At 38.0% G+C, this 13,772-nt stretch overlaps 2 protein-coding genes and 1 non-coding gene across 4 annotated transcripts; all 3 read right to left on the bottom strand.

The window, feature by feature from the left end:
• Positions 1-1,484: 1,484 nt before the first annotated feature.
• On the bottom strand, positions 1,485-4,088 carry LOC110751711 (serine carboxypeptidase-like 45). Its single transcript, XM_021952220.2, has 10 exons — positions 3,756-4,088; positions 3,511-3,612; positions 3,321-3,416; positions 3,042-3,134; positions 2,891-2,961; positions 2,499-2,786; positions 2,294-2,418; positions 2,109-2,207; positions 1,889-2,006; positions 1,485-1,798 (listed from the first exon to the last, which is right to left on the bottom strand). Exons 1-10 carry the CDS (start codon positions 4,000-4,002, stop codon positions 1,643-1,645), a joined length of 1,395 nt encoding a protein of 464 aa, XP_021807912.1. The 5' UTR covers positions 4,003-4,088; the 3' UTR covers positions 1,485-1,642.
• Positions 4,089-5,286: 1,198 nt separating this feature from the next.
• On the bottom strand, positions 5,287-8,664 carry LOC110751700 (uncharacterized). Of its 2 annotated transcripts, none has more exons than XR_015837074.1 (4): positions 8,175-8,664; positions 7,262-7,511; positions 6,221-6,329; positions 5,287-6,036 (listed from the first exon to the last, which is right to left on the bottom strand). It is a non-coding gene; the product is annotated as an uncharacterized LOC110751700 (transcript). The 2 variants fall into 2 exon arrangements; XR_015837075.1 differs by having other exon boundaries at positions 7,262-7,425; positions 8,175-8,662.
• Positions 8,665-9,571: 907 nt separating this feature from the next.
• On the bottom strand, positions 9,572-10,409 carry LOC110751710 (microtubule-associated protein 70-1-like). Its single transcript, XM_021952219.2, has 3 exons — positions 10,246-10,409; positions 9,971-10,126; positions 9,572-9,869 (listed from the first exon to the last, which is right to left on the bottom strand). Exons 1-3 carry the CDS (start codon positions 10,267-10,269, stop codon positions 9,762-9,764), a joined length of 288 nt encoding a protein of 95 aa, XP_021807911.1. The 5' UTR covers positions 10,270-10,409; the 3' UTR covers positions 9,572-9,761.
• Between the last annotated feature and the right edge of the window lie 3,363 nt (positions 10,410-13,772).

Here is a 13,772-nt window from a genome sequence, read left to right as displayed (position 1 = left end):
CAGCTGTCTATTGGTTTTCACGACCAACCAATAAGTCAAGCAGCAAAAGAAACAAATAAATGAATCAAAGTCGAAGAATGTTGTGACATTGTTGTGAGAAGTTCACTATTTTTTTTATTTGAAAATAACAATCTACCTACCTTGTCCCTTTTTCTATTCTGACTTTGTGACTTTGTATATTTAAAATTTGCACAGATCAGTGCCTATAGGAATCAAAATCAAAGAAGCGATAAAAAGTGCATTGACTTAGTGTTTTCTTCATTTTTCTTGTTTCCTCTGTCTATCTGTCAATGGCCGGTTCTGTTGTCTTTGCTCACAACTCAAATTGGACTATCTGCTTTTCTTTTTCCCCATGGCCACATCCTTATGACATATATGTTTTCCCTATACTTATTGTATACAACGTTTCTCTTACATTGTGATCAATTACTGTATATAGTGCAAATTTACTTGGGACCTTCAATGTTTTATAATAAACAAGAAAATAATTTTGAAATTTCAAAATGTTCAGCTAGATGGATTAATGGCAATATGAAATTTCTTAATATTCATAAAACCACATTTCTGTTTACAATTTTAAGACAAAATTCCATACCTGAGTGCGAAAAAGAACTTGCATGTCACGAGCTGTATATATAATTCTCTCTCTATCGATGTAAGTAAGTTTTTCTCCTTTGTGTGGTAGCTAAGTTAGATCATCCTTGCAAACATTTTATGATTTTTGCTCTGTTCACATACAAGAATAGGTGGGAGAGTATGACTCCCAAATATGAAAGCTGGCTGGTGATTTGAAATTCAAACTGGAAAGCTAGAGGCTGGGCTGACTTGAAGAGTCGTCTACAACATCTATATAAACTAACTAATTTGGGACGACTCATGATTTTCAGGCTCATTATAGTTTCATGGCTGACTGGAAAAGAAATTTTTGGACAATTGCACATGATTTTCAGGCTCATTATAATTTCATGGCTATTGTGTGTACAAATAAAAACAAACTAAGCCAGATGGATGCACATAATTTTATATTTGCAAAGTGTGCCAAGGTAAAAGTTGGTGGTTTACTACTAATTGGAACGAGTACTTTTGTGATAAATCCGCACATCTAAATAGGTTCATTGGACCTAATCTCACCAAAAAAATCATATTTGCCATTCTCGTCTTACCGAATTTTTTCTAAGTCCGCAAAGTTGAGCATGTGGTCAAACTCAATTGCATATAGACCCCATAACATCTCTTTCAATATTATTAACACTTCAATGCCTTTTATGATTTTTATTTTCTATCGATTATTAGCTATCCAGGTTTTATGGAAGATAGAGAAATTTTAGTTAGAAGATAAATGGAGAAAGAGAAGATAGAAGAGAAACTAGAGAATGGGAGAATGGAGTTTAGAATATTGCTAAAGAAGCACAAGTAGGGTTTTATCTAACATTCTAAAGTGTGCTTAGTTTGCTTGTAATTCCTCCTTCACATGTTCCAACTGGTAAAGAGAAAAAGCACTCATTGCGCTTATTATTCTTAATAAACTGGTTTTGTTACAACTTGTTCACTTTTATTCCATAAATACTGATCCGATGAAGCTTGTTTGACATGACAAGCTGGTGAATAAATCGATATCCAGATGATGAATGATACGAGACCTTCAGTGAGAGAGTGCTTCTGGCAATGGCTTTCCTCCCACAAATGAACTAAACAGAAGCAGTGATCTCTCTGGCTGTGTTATTGGAGCTTCATGACCTGCGCCTCTTATGGTGGCGAACGATAAAACATCCCCGTATACTTGTGTCCATCCAGCAACCTGACAAGTTAAGAAAGAAATGAACAAAGGGTATGAAAGGAAGACAAGAAGTCTGAGTCAAATTATTTATAACTTATCTGGTTGACATACCTGTTTTTCTTCAAACCAGACTCTGTAAGGCACAGTCGTTTTCAGTCCCAAGCCCTTGGCCAATCTATGCACCAGTGTCCGTGTCCCAGTTAGAGGGATAACAGAATCTTGATCTCCACTGAACAAATTTAAGATATGATTTTTATGATTTGTGAAAGACTTTATGACGTTGTTAATGACCAAGAGTTTTTGTACATCGATAAGTATGGTATAGATATACCTGTAAACCAAAATCCGGATTCCAGAGTTTACAAGTGCACCTAAAAGAGGAAGCATTGGTGTTTCCAGATTTTGCATTTCGTACTTGATGACAATTCGGCTGGGAAAGAGGATAATCAAAGTTAGAAGCCGGTACGCAGAGGCGAAAGCACAAAGAACAGAAAGGACTTGAAGTGAGATGATTACTTGCTGCACATTGTCCAGTTTTCGACTCCAATTAGACGAGCATGAAGTGCATCCTGGACGTCTGGTCGGTTGAAGTATGTATGTGTTTCATCTTCAACGCAGACATCCAGCTTCTCTGTGTTTTGCTGCGGATGTACGTGAGTTCATATTAAACACAAAGAGTTCCAAACAAATTAAAGGAGAAAAAAAAAAAAACAAGTCTTACCAGTTGATTCAGCATCTGAGATTGAGCAACAACTGATGATAAACAGACGTCAAGAGAAACATCATAATTGTTGATAAATTTACTGACTTCTGTGTGAACTTGGTTATTTACTGCAGTACAATCAGGGCTAAGCGGAGCATTTTGAATTACACTCTGTCTATAAATTTGAGAATAGTTGCAGACTGAAGTGAAAATTTCAAAGGTCGCATCGGATATTAACCCATGCGACCACAAGTACTCCGCTTTTGAGTTGAGATCAGTGTTGAAGTCCAAAAGCGGATTGCCTATCTGCAAGCATAAAAGCTCAAGCATGACAAATCTTAATCAAAATCATCAACACCAAAGTCACTTTAGAAACTTTCATTTCACTCTTTCAATTTTCATTTTCTTACAGCTATTGCTTTCAGATTGAACTTCAGTTTTGATTGGACAATGAGTAGTGCAAGCTGAGGAACATAGTGGCCTGGTGACATATCGAGTTGTTTAGACTGAGTGCTAGTTCGTCAGCGATAGAAAATGGTGTTTATAAGTGAATGATGTTACCTCCATAGCTCTCTCCGATGATAAAAAAATCCCTGTTTTTGTAGTCTGGGAATTTGTCGAACCAGCGCTGAAGGAACACGAGATTATCTCGTGCTAAATAGAGCAGACATAATAAGTATTTTGCTAGATATGACCATTTATATGGCATAATTTTATCTCTATGAACATGAGATGTTCAATGAAGTTTAAAAAATTCTTAATTTGAGATGTAAAAAAAGTCTCTCTATTTGGCTTCTTCTTGGTTGGATGAGGATTGAGAAAGTCATATGAAGTGACAACCTGTTATTTCGTCGTTCACGAAACCATAGAATGATTTGTTTGCTGAGTAGGAGAAGCCAACTCCTGCTGGTGACTCCAAATATAGCATATTTGCTACTGTAAAGATGACAGAGTATCAACGTGAATTCGGAGCAGAAACTAACATTGGCAGTGCCACAATTGTGATAATAGAATTAATGGGATTACTTACCTCTGTTCCAACTAAAATCATTCTTGAGCAGAATGTCTCCACTTGGCTTAAAAGGTCCATGCTCACCGAAAGCTCCAATTCCAACAGATGAACAACCAGGCCCTTCAAAACTCAGAAAGTTCAGTTTCTGTCTTTTTAGCATTGCTTAACGCACATATAAGTTCTCAAAACAAACAAAAAAAGCATATAAGTTGGCCAAAGAACAACGTTCTTTAAAGCATGTGGAAGAATTAAGGTAAGCTCACCTCCATTAAGCCAAAGAACAAGAGGCTTTGAAGCAGGATCAGTTTCTGCTTCAACAAAGTAGTAGAAAAGTGACCTCTGTTGCTTTTCATCCACAGTTATATATCCTGCATATTGCTGGAAATTGGCCTGTGGTTGATGTGGCAAACTGGTAATTTTATCAGCCTCTGGGAGGGAGTTTGCAGTTAAACATGCTTGGATGAGAGCTGCACAGATCGTGGTGACGCTAATCCATTGTCGAGGTTGCATAATGAATTTGTGTGTGTGTGTGTGAGAGAGAGAGAGAGAGAGAGAGAGAGAGAGAGAGAGAGAGGGACTTTTATTGGATTGACTAGCAACTTGCAAGGGAAAAGAGCTAAAGAGCTCATATAGTGGTCAAAGTCATATTCTACTTTTCCAGTGAGATGTTAAGATTAATATTCCACTGTGCAGTTGTCTAGTGTAACCGGCTATGAAGGTAATTGATAGGAACCATGGGAAGAACTTGCTTGTACAAAACTGGCTTGGAAATAAAGGATGTTCAAACTCATATACTAGCCGAATATGTTCAATAGGTGCACCACTCTATCCACCCCGTTGTGAATAATTAATCTTTAGCATTCACATACAATAATCAGATCATTTTTTAAAATCACCATATATTCTATGTACAAAAATAATTAAATTGGAGACTTTCTAGTAACTCATATGTATTCAACAAATTGAACGTTTTGGTAATAATTAAGTTTCTCGTGATGAACCGTACATTTAGTTGATACATTTAAATGACTAAAATATCTTAAATTTGATTGAGTTTTTCATAGCGAGGATCTTTAAATTGTGATTTAGAAAATGAAAGATTTCAATTTAACATGTGTATGATGAAGATACGCTGTAGTCACAATGAGGTGGACAAGGAAATACTTCCAACGGATCCACTAAGTATTTTCATATAATCCTTATATTGGTGCTAGTATACTTATTGACTAATTCTTAAAAAAAACTTCAAATAACAACTTCATTAGATAAGCTTTAATAATGAGGCTGATATATGACATTCAAAGGTACTAGTATACTCATTGACTAATTCTTTAAAAGAAAAACATCAAATAACAACTTCGTTAGACAACCTTTAATAATGAGGCTGATATATGACATTCTAAGCAGGAAGTCCAAGAGGGCGATAAACCTAATATGCTAAAAAAAACAAAACTAAAGCGGACAAAACCCGTAAAAAACAACTACAAGCCCAAATTACTAGCTCTTGTTCATGTAGTATTTCTCTTTTTAATATTAGTACACTACTCAATATAGCTCAATGATCTAAACCGTCTAGTTTTTAGCTCACCGTTTAAGAAAAATCGCTTCAAAAATTTCAGCAAAATCCAAAATCGTTTGGACCATTTGATTATCATAATGAAATTTTAGCTATTTTGGCGGAAACGTCATGTGCGTTTATTTCTTGTGCTATTGTTAGATGACTAAATGCTTTCGAATAAGGATTATCATTGAATGAGGTCCTTAAAAATGAATGGTTCATATTATTGGATCACATTGATGATTGGGACCGCTAACGATTCCATTTGGTGAATAGTATTGAGTCTCAAAAAGTCTTAACAGAGGCCCAAGTGTATTTCAAACCCAACATAGCATCTTGTTGTAAAGAAGGCCCAACTTGTGTAAGCAGAAACCCGTCAAGCGCGGCCCCGAAGTGCTTACACAAGCTTCAATACCCATGTCATGCCAGGAAAAAATATAACTTGGAACGTGTAGTGTAGTCCCCTGTTTCCTCCTCTCTCTTTTTTAATGTGAAATAAATAAATAAATAAATATATTTTTAATGTAGTCCCCTGTTCCCCATATTTTGAACAACATTAGGCCTTTCTGAAGATGAATTATTACACTAAGCTTAATCTTGCCCGGATATCCTCTGACGGAAATCTTCATGGACTTGCTGCTCATGGGACATGTTGGCCTGTCTGTGACTCCCATCTTGCGATTGATGATGCCATTGACCTTGCAGTACTGGTTCTGATTGAGCTCCAGCAGGCAACAGGTTCCCTGTGTTGACTGTGGTAGGTGCAATGCTAGTACTTCCTCTTCTAGTGTTCATAGAAGCATCCACAGAAGAAGTAACCATCATATTTGAGTTCTCCCATTGTGTGACATACCAGGGGTCGGTATCATCGTACCAATAGGCGAGGAAGAAATAACAAGCTGTTGATACTGTTGGCTCTGGTTTTGGGGTCGCTTAATCAAATTGTGCAAACGACTCTCCAACGTTTCCATGTTCATATAGTCATCCTAAAATAGTATTTGCAAACAACACAACCGTAGGTTACTAAATGATAATTATTTCAGATAAAATAAGAATAATACCAGGTAAGAACCCTTTGCAATACGACTGATAAAAAAGATAAACAACATCTACCTAAATAGGCTAAAAGAGACGTGAATAGAAAAACAGATAGAAAAGAAAATGAGAAACCTTTGTGTGCGCATGTCGCAACAAACCCTCATCCAATTTTTTAACAATCTCCCTAAACTTTGTGTCACTCATTGGCTGGGGATGTTGCTGCTGCTGTATAATTTGACAGCTGAAAAGCAAGATGATAACATCAGTACTCAGGTAAAAAATGCTCAAACATAAAACGCGGAATACTGCATTTGAATCAACAATAGTACAATTATGAGACAACTAAAACACAAACAGCAAAAGAAAACTCCAAAATTTGTTTTCCCTTTCAAATAAATAAAAGAACTAATTAATCATGCATTATTGGATCTGAAGCAACAGAAACAAAAATGTAATATTCATTGTTAAGAAATCAGGAATATTTTCATAAAGATGGAAGAAGAGAGAGAGAGAGAGAGAGAGAGAGAGAGAGAGAGAGAACAAGGCTTCAAATACTAGATATTGTGTTGCACTCATAGAATTCATCTGTGGTTTGCAGGACACAAATCTTGTATCACATAAGACATACTACATAGACATGAAATGGCAATCCACTTCAAAATGCAAGAACAATCAGGATATGCAAAATTGACTCCCCATAGAAGGCTAAATAACGTTTACAGAAAAAACAGTTTAGCCTTCGTTATATGTGCATTAACTGTTTCTTGAATTATTCGGTCGATCATATGGGTTAAGATTATATGGACACTTTGATAGTTTGTATTTTTTTAGTCTGTAGCATGTGGATATCTTGTCCACTTTGTATTTATTCTTTTCAAATGAATAAAGCGCATGTTATTCATCCAAAACAAAAATCAAGCATTTCTTAATATTTCCCCAAGGATCTGAAAGCATATGTACAAGTCAATGCATCTGATATTGAAGATAAAGGCACATCAGCTACTATTTTAAAAGAAATGAATCAAACAAAAATAATCATATATCAAAAATATCTTTGAACAGACTAAAAACACACTTCAAAGAAAATGAGCAAAGAATAAAGAAATCGACATGATAACAAGCAATTCAATATCCTTATAAATAAGGGTATAACACCAAGGAAATGCATCTTACATCTTTTCTTGCATAATTGAACGTAATGTGGGAAAGGAATTTCCATTATGTTGGGGCAGCACAGGCATCTGAGTGCCTGCCTGATTGGGCACCTGCCCAGATATCTGTCCTGACATGTGTGTCTGCACATTCATCTCCTTCATCCTTCACCACGCTGACTCTAACTGCCAAGTAACGCACAACTTAAAAAACGAAAACTTTTGAACTGCACTGCCTACTCATGCTTTAGCCACAATAAACTCCCTCCACACTGTACATACAGTGACGAAACAAAGGAATCATATATATTCAGTCAGCTAAAGAACATAAATCATGAGTCTCATTTAGAGGAGAAATAGCACAAACAAATAAAACTAGTACTTGGGAAGAAAAAACAGAATTATCACGACATGATGAGAAAATTGTTGTATCAATAAACAACCATTTTCTCTTTAAAAAATAATAAACAACCATTCAAAATTGCAAGATAATTAGTAGCAGAAAGCCAAGTAAAAATGTAGAATTGGGCAGGTGAATACAATGGAAAACAATACATGAAAAATGTGAAGCATAACAATAGCTTCGAAATTGATATTGATATTGAACTAGGCAGAATCGAATGCCATTTTCACGTAAACATTGCAAATTTTGCATATTTACAATGGGATATGATAAGCAGTGAAATATTGAGCTTTGTGAGAAATGGATAAAACAATCAATCAGCAAAGGGGAAAATTGGGGTCAATCAACAAGGGGGGAAAATTGGGGCTAAGAAGATCGTAACCAAAACCTATGCAGTCGTAAGAGTTAATTAAGTAATTTCAATAATAAATAAAACAAGCTGAATTTCTAATTTCATAATAATCCCAATCCAGTAAGTAACCCTAAGATAATAAATCGAATCGAATCGAATCGGAAAATGAAAGCAACCCACCTGAAGGTACAACGAAGAGCAGCAGCGATCGGAGCTCCGAATTGCTAGAGGGCTTTGAAAAAGCACAACCAGTATGCGAGACGGCGACGACGACGATCGGCGATTGCGAGTAGTAGATAGAGAACGACGAAGAGAGCGAAGGTCGGTTCTCACCGTCCCCAAATTTATCTACGCACGTGCGAATTGACACGAAGCACAAAAAAGGGTCCCAATCGAAGACGAAGAAAGAGGATCCACGAGAGGTGGTGCATTTCTGAGTCACTGAGGAACCAATCGAAATATAGCTGCTACACCAAAACTGGGCGCCAAAAACCAAGCAGACTGACCTAGCGGATAAATTAGGAATACAGAAACAAAAACAGCAATTAGACCGGAGAATGCAATTCGCATTGAACAGGAAGAATCAATTACAGGCTTATTGATAATCTGTCACGTGCTTAGTGGAAGTGGTTACATGAGGAGTCATGAGGAGTCTGCATGTCCCTAGATTTTAGTTGTTGAGTATTTGTAGGAGTCATGTTAATTTACTTCAATACAGAGTCTGCATAGTCCTGATCTCTTGGACTACAGGGGTTCAAGAGATTTGTGGTCACTCACCGTTGGATGTAAATTCAACGATTCACTTACTCTTGCATTCTTTTTAAGAAACTTTTTTAAACCATTAGATTAATATCCAACGGTGGGTGACTATAATCTCTTGGACTCCCGTGGTCCAAGAGATCGGGACTGTAATAAAACATCAGATATTATCCTTTACTATTAGCTTGTCTAACTTGGAGGTTTTGGGTTCCCTCGAAGCAACCCTTATCGTCCAATTGTTATCCCAACTGAGCCTTCTAAATATTGCTGCAACCACAGGTGGCTGTAAGAAGAAAACTACATACCAACTCCATGTACCTAATCGCCCAATCACACGAGCCTTGTCCCAAGCACATAACAGCTTGGTATCAGAGCCGGGCATGGAGGAACAACGGGTAGAACGCCTGGAAATTGAAGTGAGCTCCCTAGCCACTGGAAACGGGAATTTCTATATACATATATATATATCCCGTTTTCTAGTAACTACTCAATTTGCAAATATTTGAGGAAAGCATTATATGTGGTCTATGCAATAAAGAACCATTTTCCAGATGAGATGTCTGTTTCAAGGTTCTGTATACAGAGTAGTCTCTATCACTATCCTATATGCATCTTGACAGTAGGCCAACAATAATCATTGCAGGTCATCTATGGTACTAGATGATAATTCCATATGTTAAACCTCTTGGGTTAACAAAACATAGATAATCATTAAATACTTTTAGAACGATTTAAAGAAGAAAAAAAATCCAATTCATGCTTTCTTTTTGGGTTGACGAGGCATCTGGTCCACATGCTAATTGATAATAACTAGGTCCATGCAGTTGCCTCATCCAGCATGAAGCGCCTAAGCCCCATTCAATTGCCAGAATGCCAACCTCTTGGGTTAAGGATGCAACTTGAGACAATGAAACGAAATGACTATTTGTACACTACAAATTAAAGGAATTGCATGCAGCAATGATGCCTGAAACAATCTCCTTTCTTCAAGCCATTGTTTTACGGGCGTCACTTTGTCACTGGAATATTTCCACTCATTTGCAACAACAGTGGCAACCTTATTTGCCAGAGACCTTTGCACGAGCCACCTCCCGTTCCAACAGTTTTTTTCTCCTCCTACGCAAGCTTGAAGGTTAGAGGCAGTTTGCATTTGTGACAGACTCAGAACAACTACGAAGAGATTTGCAAGAACTGGAGTTCCAAGAAATGTTTATTACATTCATCTCCTGCACTTTACGCTGGTAATCATGCACAGCATTGGCAGCAGCTCCACCGGCTAAAACAGCCTCCTCAAGCTCGTGAACGGTTTGTGTTAGCTTCTCAACCTCAGCTACCTTTTGCCGGTGCATTTTGTCAAGGATTTTGTTCTCCTCCTGATAATCCACTAGTACATGTTACAAAAAATAGTGTCTAATGCTAGTACAAAACCCACGGTACATTCCCTCAATCACACACATTGCCTGCAGCAGGAAAACTCAGAGAACATACATACCTGGCATATTTCAATCTGTTTCATCAGCTCTTAATTTTTGTTTTGCAGATCGTCAACCAAGGATGCTTTTATATCATAGCAATCTGAACAGTTCTCTCGGCCTCAACTAGAGCAGTCTCCTTGGATTTAGTAAGCCAATCAAGTGCTCTGTTGTCGTCCTGCAACTTTGCTACCTAAAAAACCAAGACATGAAAAGGTATAAAAATAAAAAATAAAATTAACTCGTTATTTTTCTTTTCATGTGCATCAATCAATAGACCCATAAAGACAGTAAGAATATGGAAACCCAATACAGTATCAACATTCTAAACCTCACATGTATAAACCAATATGGAAACCAAAATAGACGGTGAAAATTGACACAGAAAATTTCAACATCAAAAGTTTTACAACAATCCTATCTGTCTTAACAATATTGAATAAAAGAATAGATGAAAATACAAATTGAGGTCATAGTATATACAAATTGCGATTGCGAAGGCGTGCCACTGTTGGCACTGAAAAACTCCAACATAGTGAAAATGGTAAGACTGGAAAATGCGCACCGATATTGACTTTAATTAATCAATTGTGGATTGGGTGGGGAATTGATCCAATACAAGTTCTTTTCTATGCCTCAATGAAGAGGATTTCAATATTCATCTAGTGTGAAAATGGTAACTAAAAGAAGCTGAAATTAAATGGTAATGGAAATGACAAAAGTTTATCATAATATTTCTTTATTCAGACAACTTGAAGGAAAAAGGAAATACATAAACAACACAGCCTAAAGATTTCTCTATTCAGATCTGGATAAATAAAATTAAAATGGACATTGAAGATTTCTCTATTCAATCTTGTACAAGGAAAAATCATACCAAGAGTTGGCAGAGTAAAATAAAGAAAATTCCTCAAGAGTTGTCAACTGGAAATTCAAAGAATGAAAAAGGAAGGCTGTTTCAAGCTTTTGAGCTGGGCTTATGAACGTTGAGTTTGGTTTTTGTTGGTTGAGTTGTTGTAGTTTGAGTTATTGTCTCTTTGTTGATGATTTCTCCTTCAATTTATAGAGAATGAGGTCGGTTGAGTGTTGGGACCATCAACCAATTTGAAGTACCCAATTGCCATTGATTTTGGTGAGTGGGTTGCTGAAAATACAAGTAAACCCAAAAAAGTTGCTAAGAGGCTTTGATGAGAAATAACAGAAGTTGTCACTATTAGACTTAAAGAAATCCAAAGTATTAGTCCACTTGACATTGATTGGTGAGTGACAGCTAAGAGGCTTTGATGAGAAATGACAGAAGTTGTCACTATTAGACTTAAAGAAATCCAAAGTATTAGTCCACTTGCCATTGATTGGTGAGTGACAGCCAAAAGTAGCTGACTAAAAGAAAAAATACATGGAAAGATAATGACCATCTCTACTACTTTTATTCATTCTTTAAGTCCACTTGCATTATATCTTCTCTTCTTTCAACCTTTTCACGTGTATGTTAAGCTTTGGCTTTATTTTAATATTCTTCATCACAAAGAATATAAAAATGTTTCCATCCACCCCATCATTATTTTATTCTTCTTTGAATCAACTCACTTGTGATGAAGTCCCTCCATTGATGAAGTGAAACTTGATTAGCAGCTACTAAATTTCTTCTCCGAACATGCCTTGATGCATAATAAACTGGGAATGCTAGATTGATCCAATTGCTGCCAATTTTGGATATGTTGTTCTCCACATAAGTAGGAACAAAATTCATGAAGAACTTAATTCCATTTGAGCAATAGAAAATCTGCTTTAGCATGGTTGCAACTGACTGGTCATCACAGACTGCTGTCACAAACAGAAATTATGATTAATGCCCTGAAGATTCAATACTTGTGCAAATGAAGCCAAATTCGGATATGTCGTAGTAGACATCAAAATAAACAACTTTCATGAAGAACGAATGTTCATTTGAGGACCGGAAGCTGGCCCGAATTGGGCCATAATCAGGCCCGAATTGCCACTGTTTTCAGCTTTCCCTGTTGCTGGTATGCTTATGATGTTTGATGTCGCGAGGATTCCACATTTATCCAAATGATCCCAAATTTGGATATGTTGCAGTAGGCATTCTAGTGAAAAACTTTCATGAAGGAAAAAAATTAATTAGAGCATTGTAATTAGGCCCAAATTGGGCCCTAATTAGACCTAAATTGAGCCCTATAAGCTTTTTGTTGGCATTGTGCATCTGCTGTTTTCAGCTCTTAGATTCCACATTTGTCCGAATAAACCCAAATTTGGGTATGTTGTAGTAGACATAGAGATGAACTGTAATATCCCACATTGACCAACTGAGATGGGGTGATGTGCCTTATATATACATGCTTGCCTCCATCTAGCAGGAGGCCTTTTGGGAGCTCATTGGCTTCGGATTCATGGGAACTTCGAAGTTAAGCTAGTTTGGGCTAGAGCAATCCCAGGATAGGTGACCCATTGGGAAGTTGCTCGTGAGTTCCCAGAAACAAAACCATGAGGGCAGATAGGGGGGCCCAAAGAGGACAATATCGTGCTACGGCGGAGCCGATCCGGGGTGTGACAATTTGGTATCAGAGCCACTCTGCCGTGTGGTGCGAGTGTGCCGACGAGGACGTCGGCCCCCTAAGGGGGTGGATTGTAACATCCCACATTAACCAACGGAGAGGGGGGTGATGTGCCTTATATGTACATGCTCACCTCCATCTAGCACGAGGCCTTTTGGGAGCTCACTGGCTTCGGATTCATGGGAACTCCGAAGTTAAGCGAGTTTGAGCTAGAGCAATCCCAAGATGGGTGACCCACTGGAAAGTTACTCGTGAGTTCCCAGAAACAAAATCGTGAGGGCAGAGAGGGGGGCCAAAAGCAGACAATATCGTGCTACGGCAGATGAAACTTTCATGACAGATGAAACTTGATTTGAGAGCTGGAAGTTGAAGTTTGGGCCCACTCCAACTGACTGCAGCAATGCATGTAGGAAATAGACTTTGTTCCGATCAACCATGGTAGGAAATAGACTTACAAGGAGTATGGTCACCACGATGTTGCAATCCACAACGAGTCCACAACTCCCACCTCACGGCTACCTAGCCGAGAGCCAAGCGGCTCACACCGCTGCACCACAGCAAGGTTTCACAGTTGAAACCTCTTCATAGTCGCCGAAACTAGTGACTGGAAATGTGCAACCGCATGCTGTTGCGCCACCACATGGTCTCGTGGCCTCCACAGCCTTGTAGCCGTAAGCACAGGCTGTTGGAGCAGTTTCACCGCACCATCCCACCGTCGGAGCACAACAGTAGTAGTACCATGTAGCTGCCGAAATTTGCTGCACAGCCCCACGACTACTTCAACGCCACCTTGGGCCATGTCCCGGTCTTGACGTATTGAAGCGAGCAATCTTGACCGAGGCTACTTACGAGACAGAGGCAATCATCCCCCCACACATCATAGTTCCATCCATGAGCATTGAAGCGGGCAATTGTGACCAAAACTGCAAACAGATGAAAGTCAACCCTGATATGCTTAAAGAAGCCTTGACCAT

The sequence above is a fragment of the Prunus avium genome, chromosome 7 (assembly GCF_965620075.1).
Source record: "Prunus avium chromosome 7, drPruAviu1.hap1.1, whole genome shotgun sequence".
NCBI lineage: Eukaryota > Viridiplantae > Streptophyta > Magnoliopsida > Rosales > Rosaceae > Prunus > Prunus avium.
The sequence above is the reverse complement of the archived record's forward strand: the minus strand, read 5'-3'. Positions and strand labels throughout refer to the sequence as shown.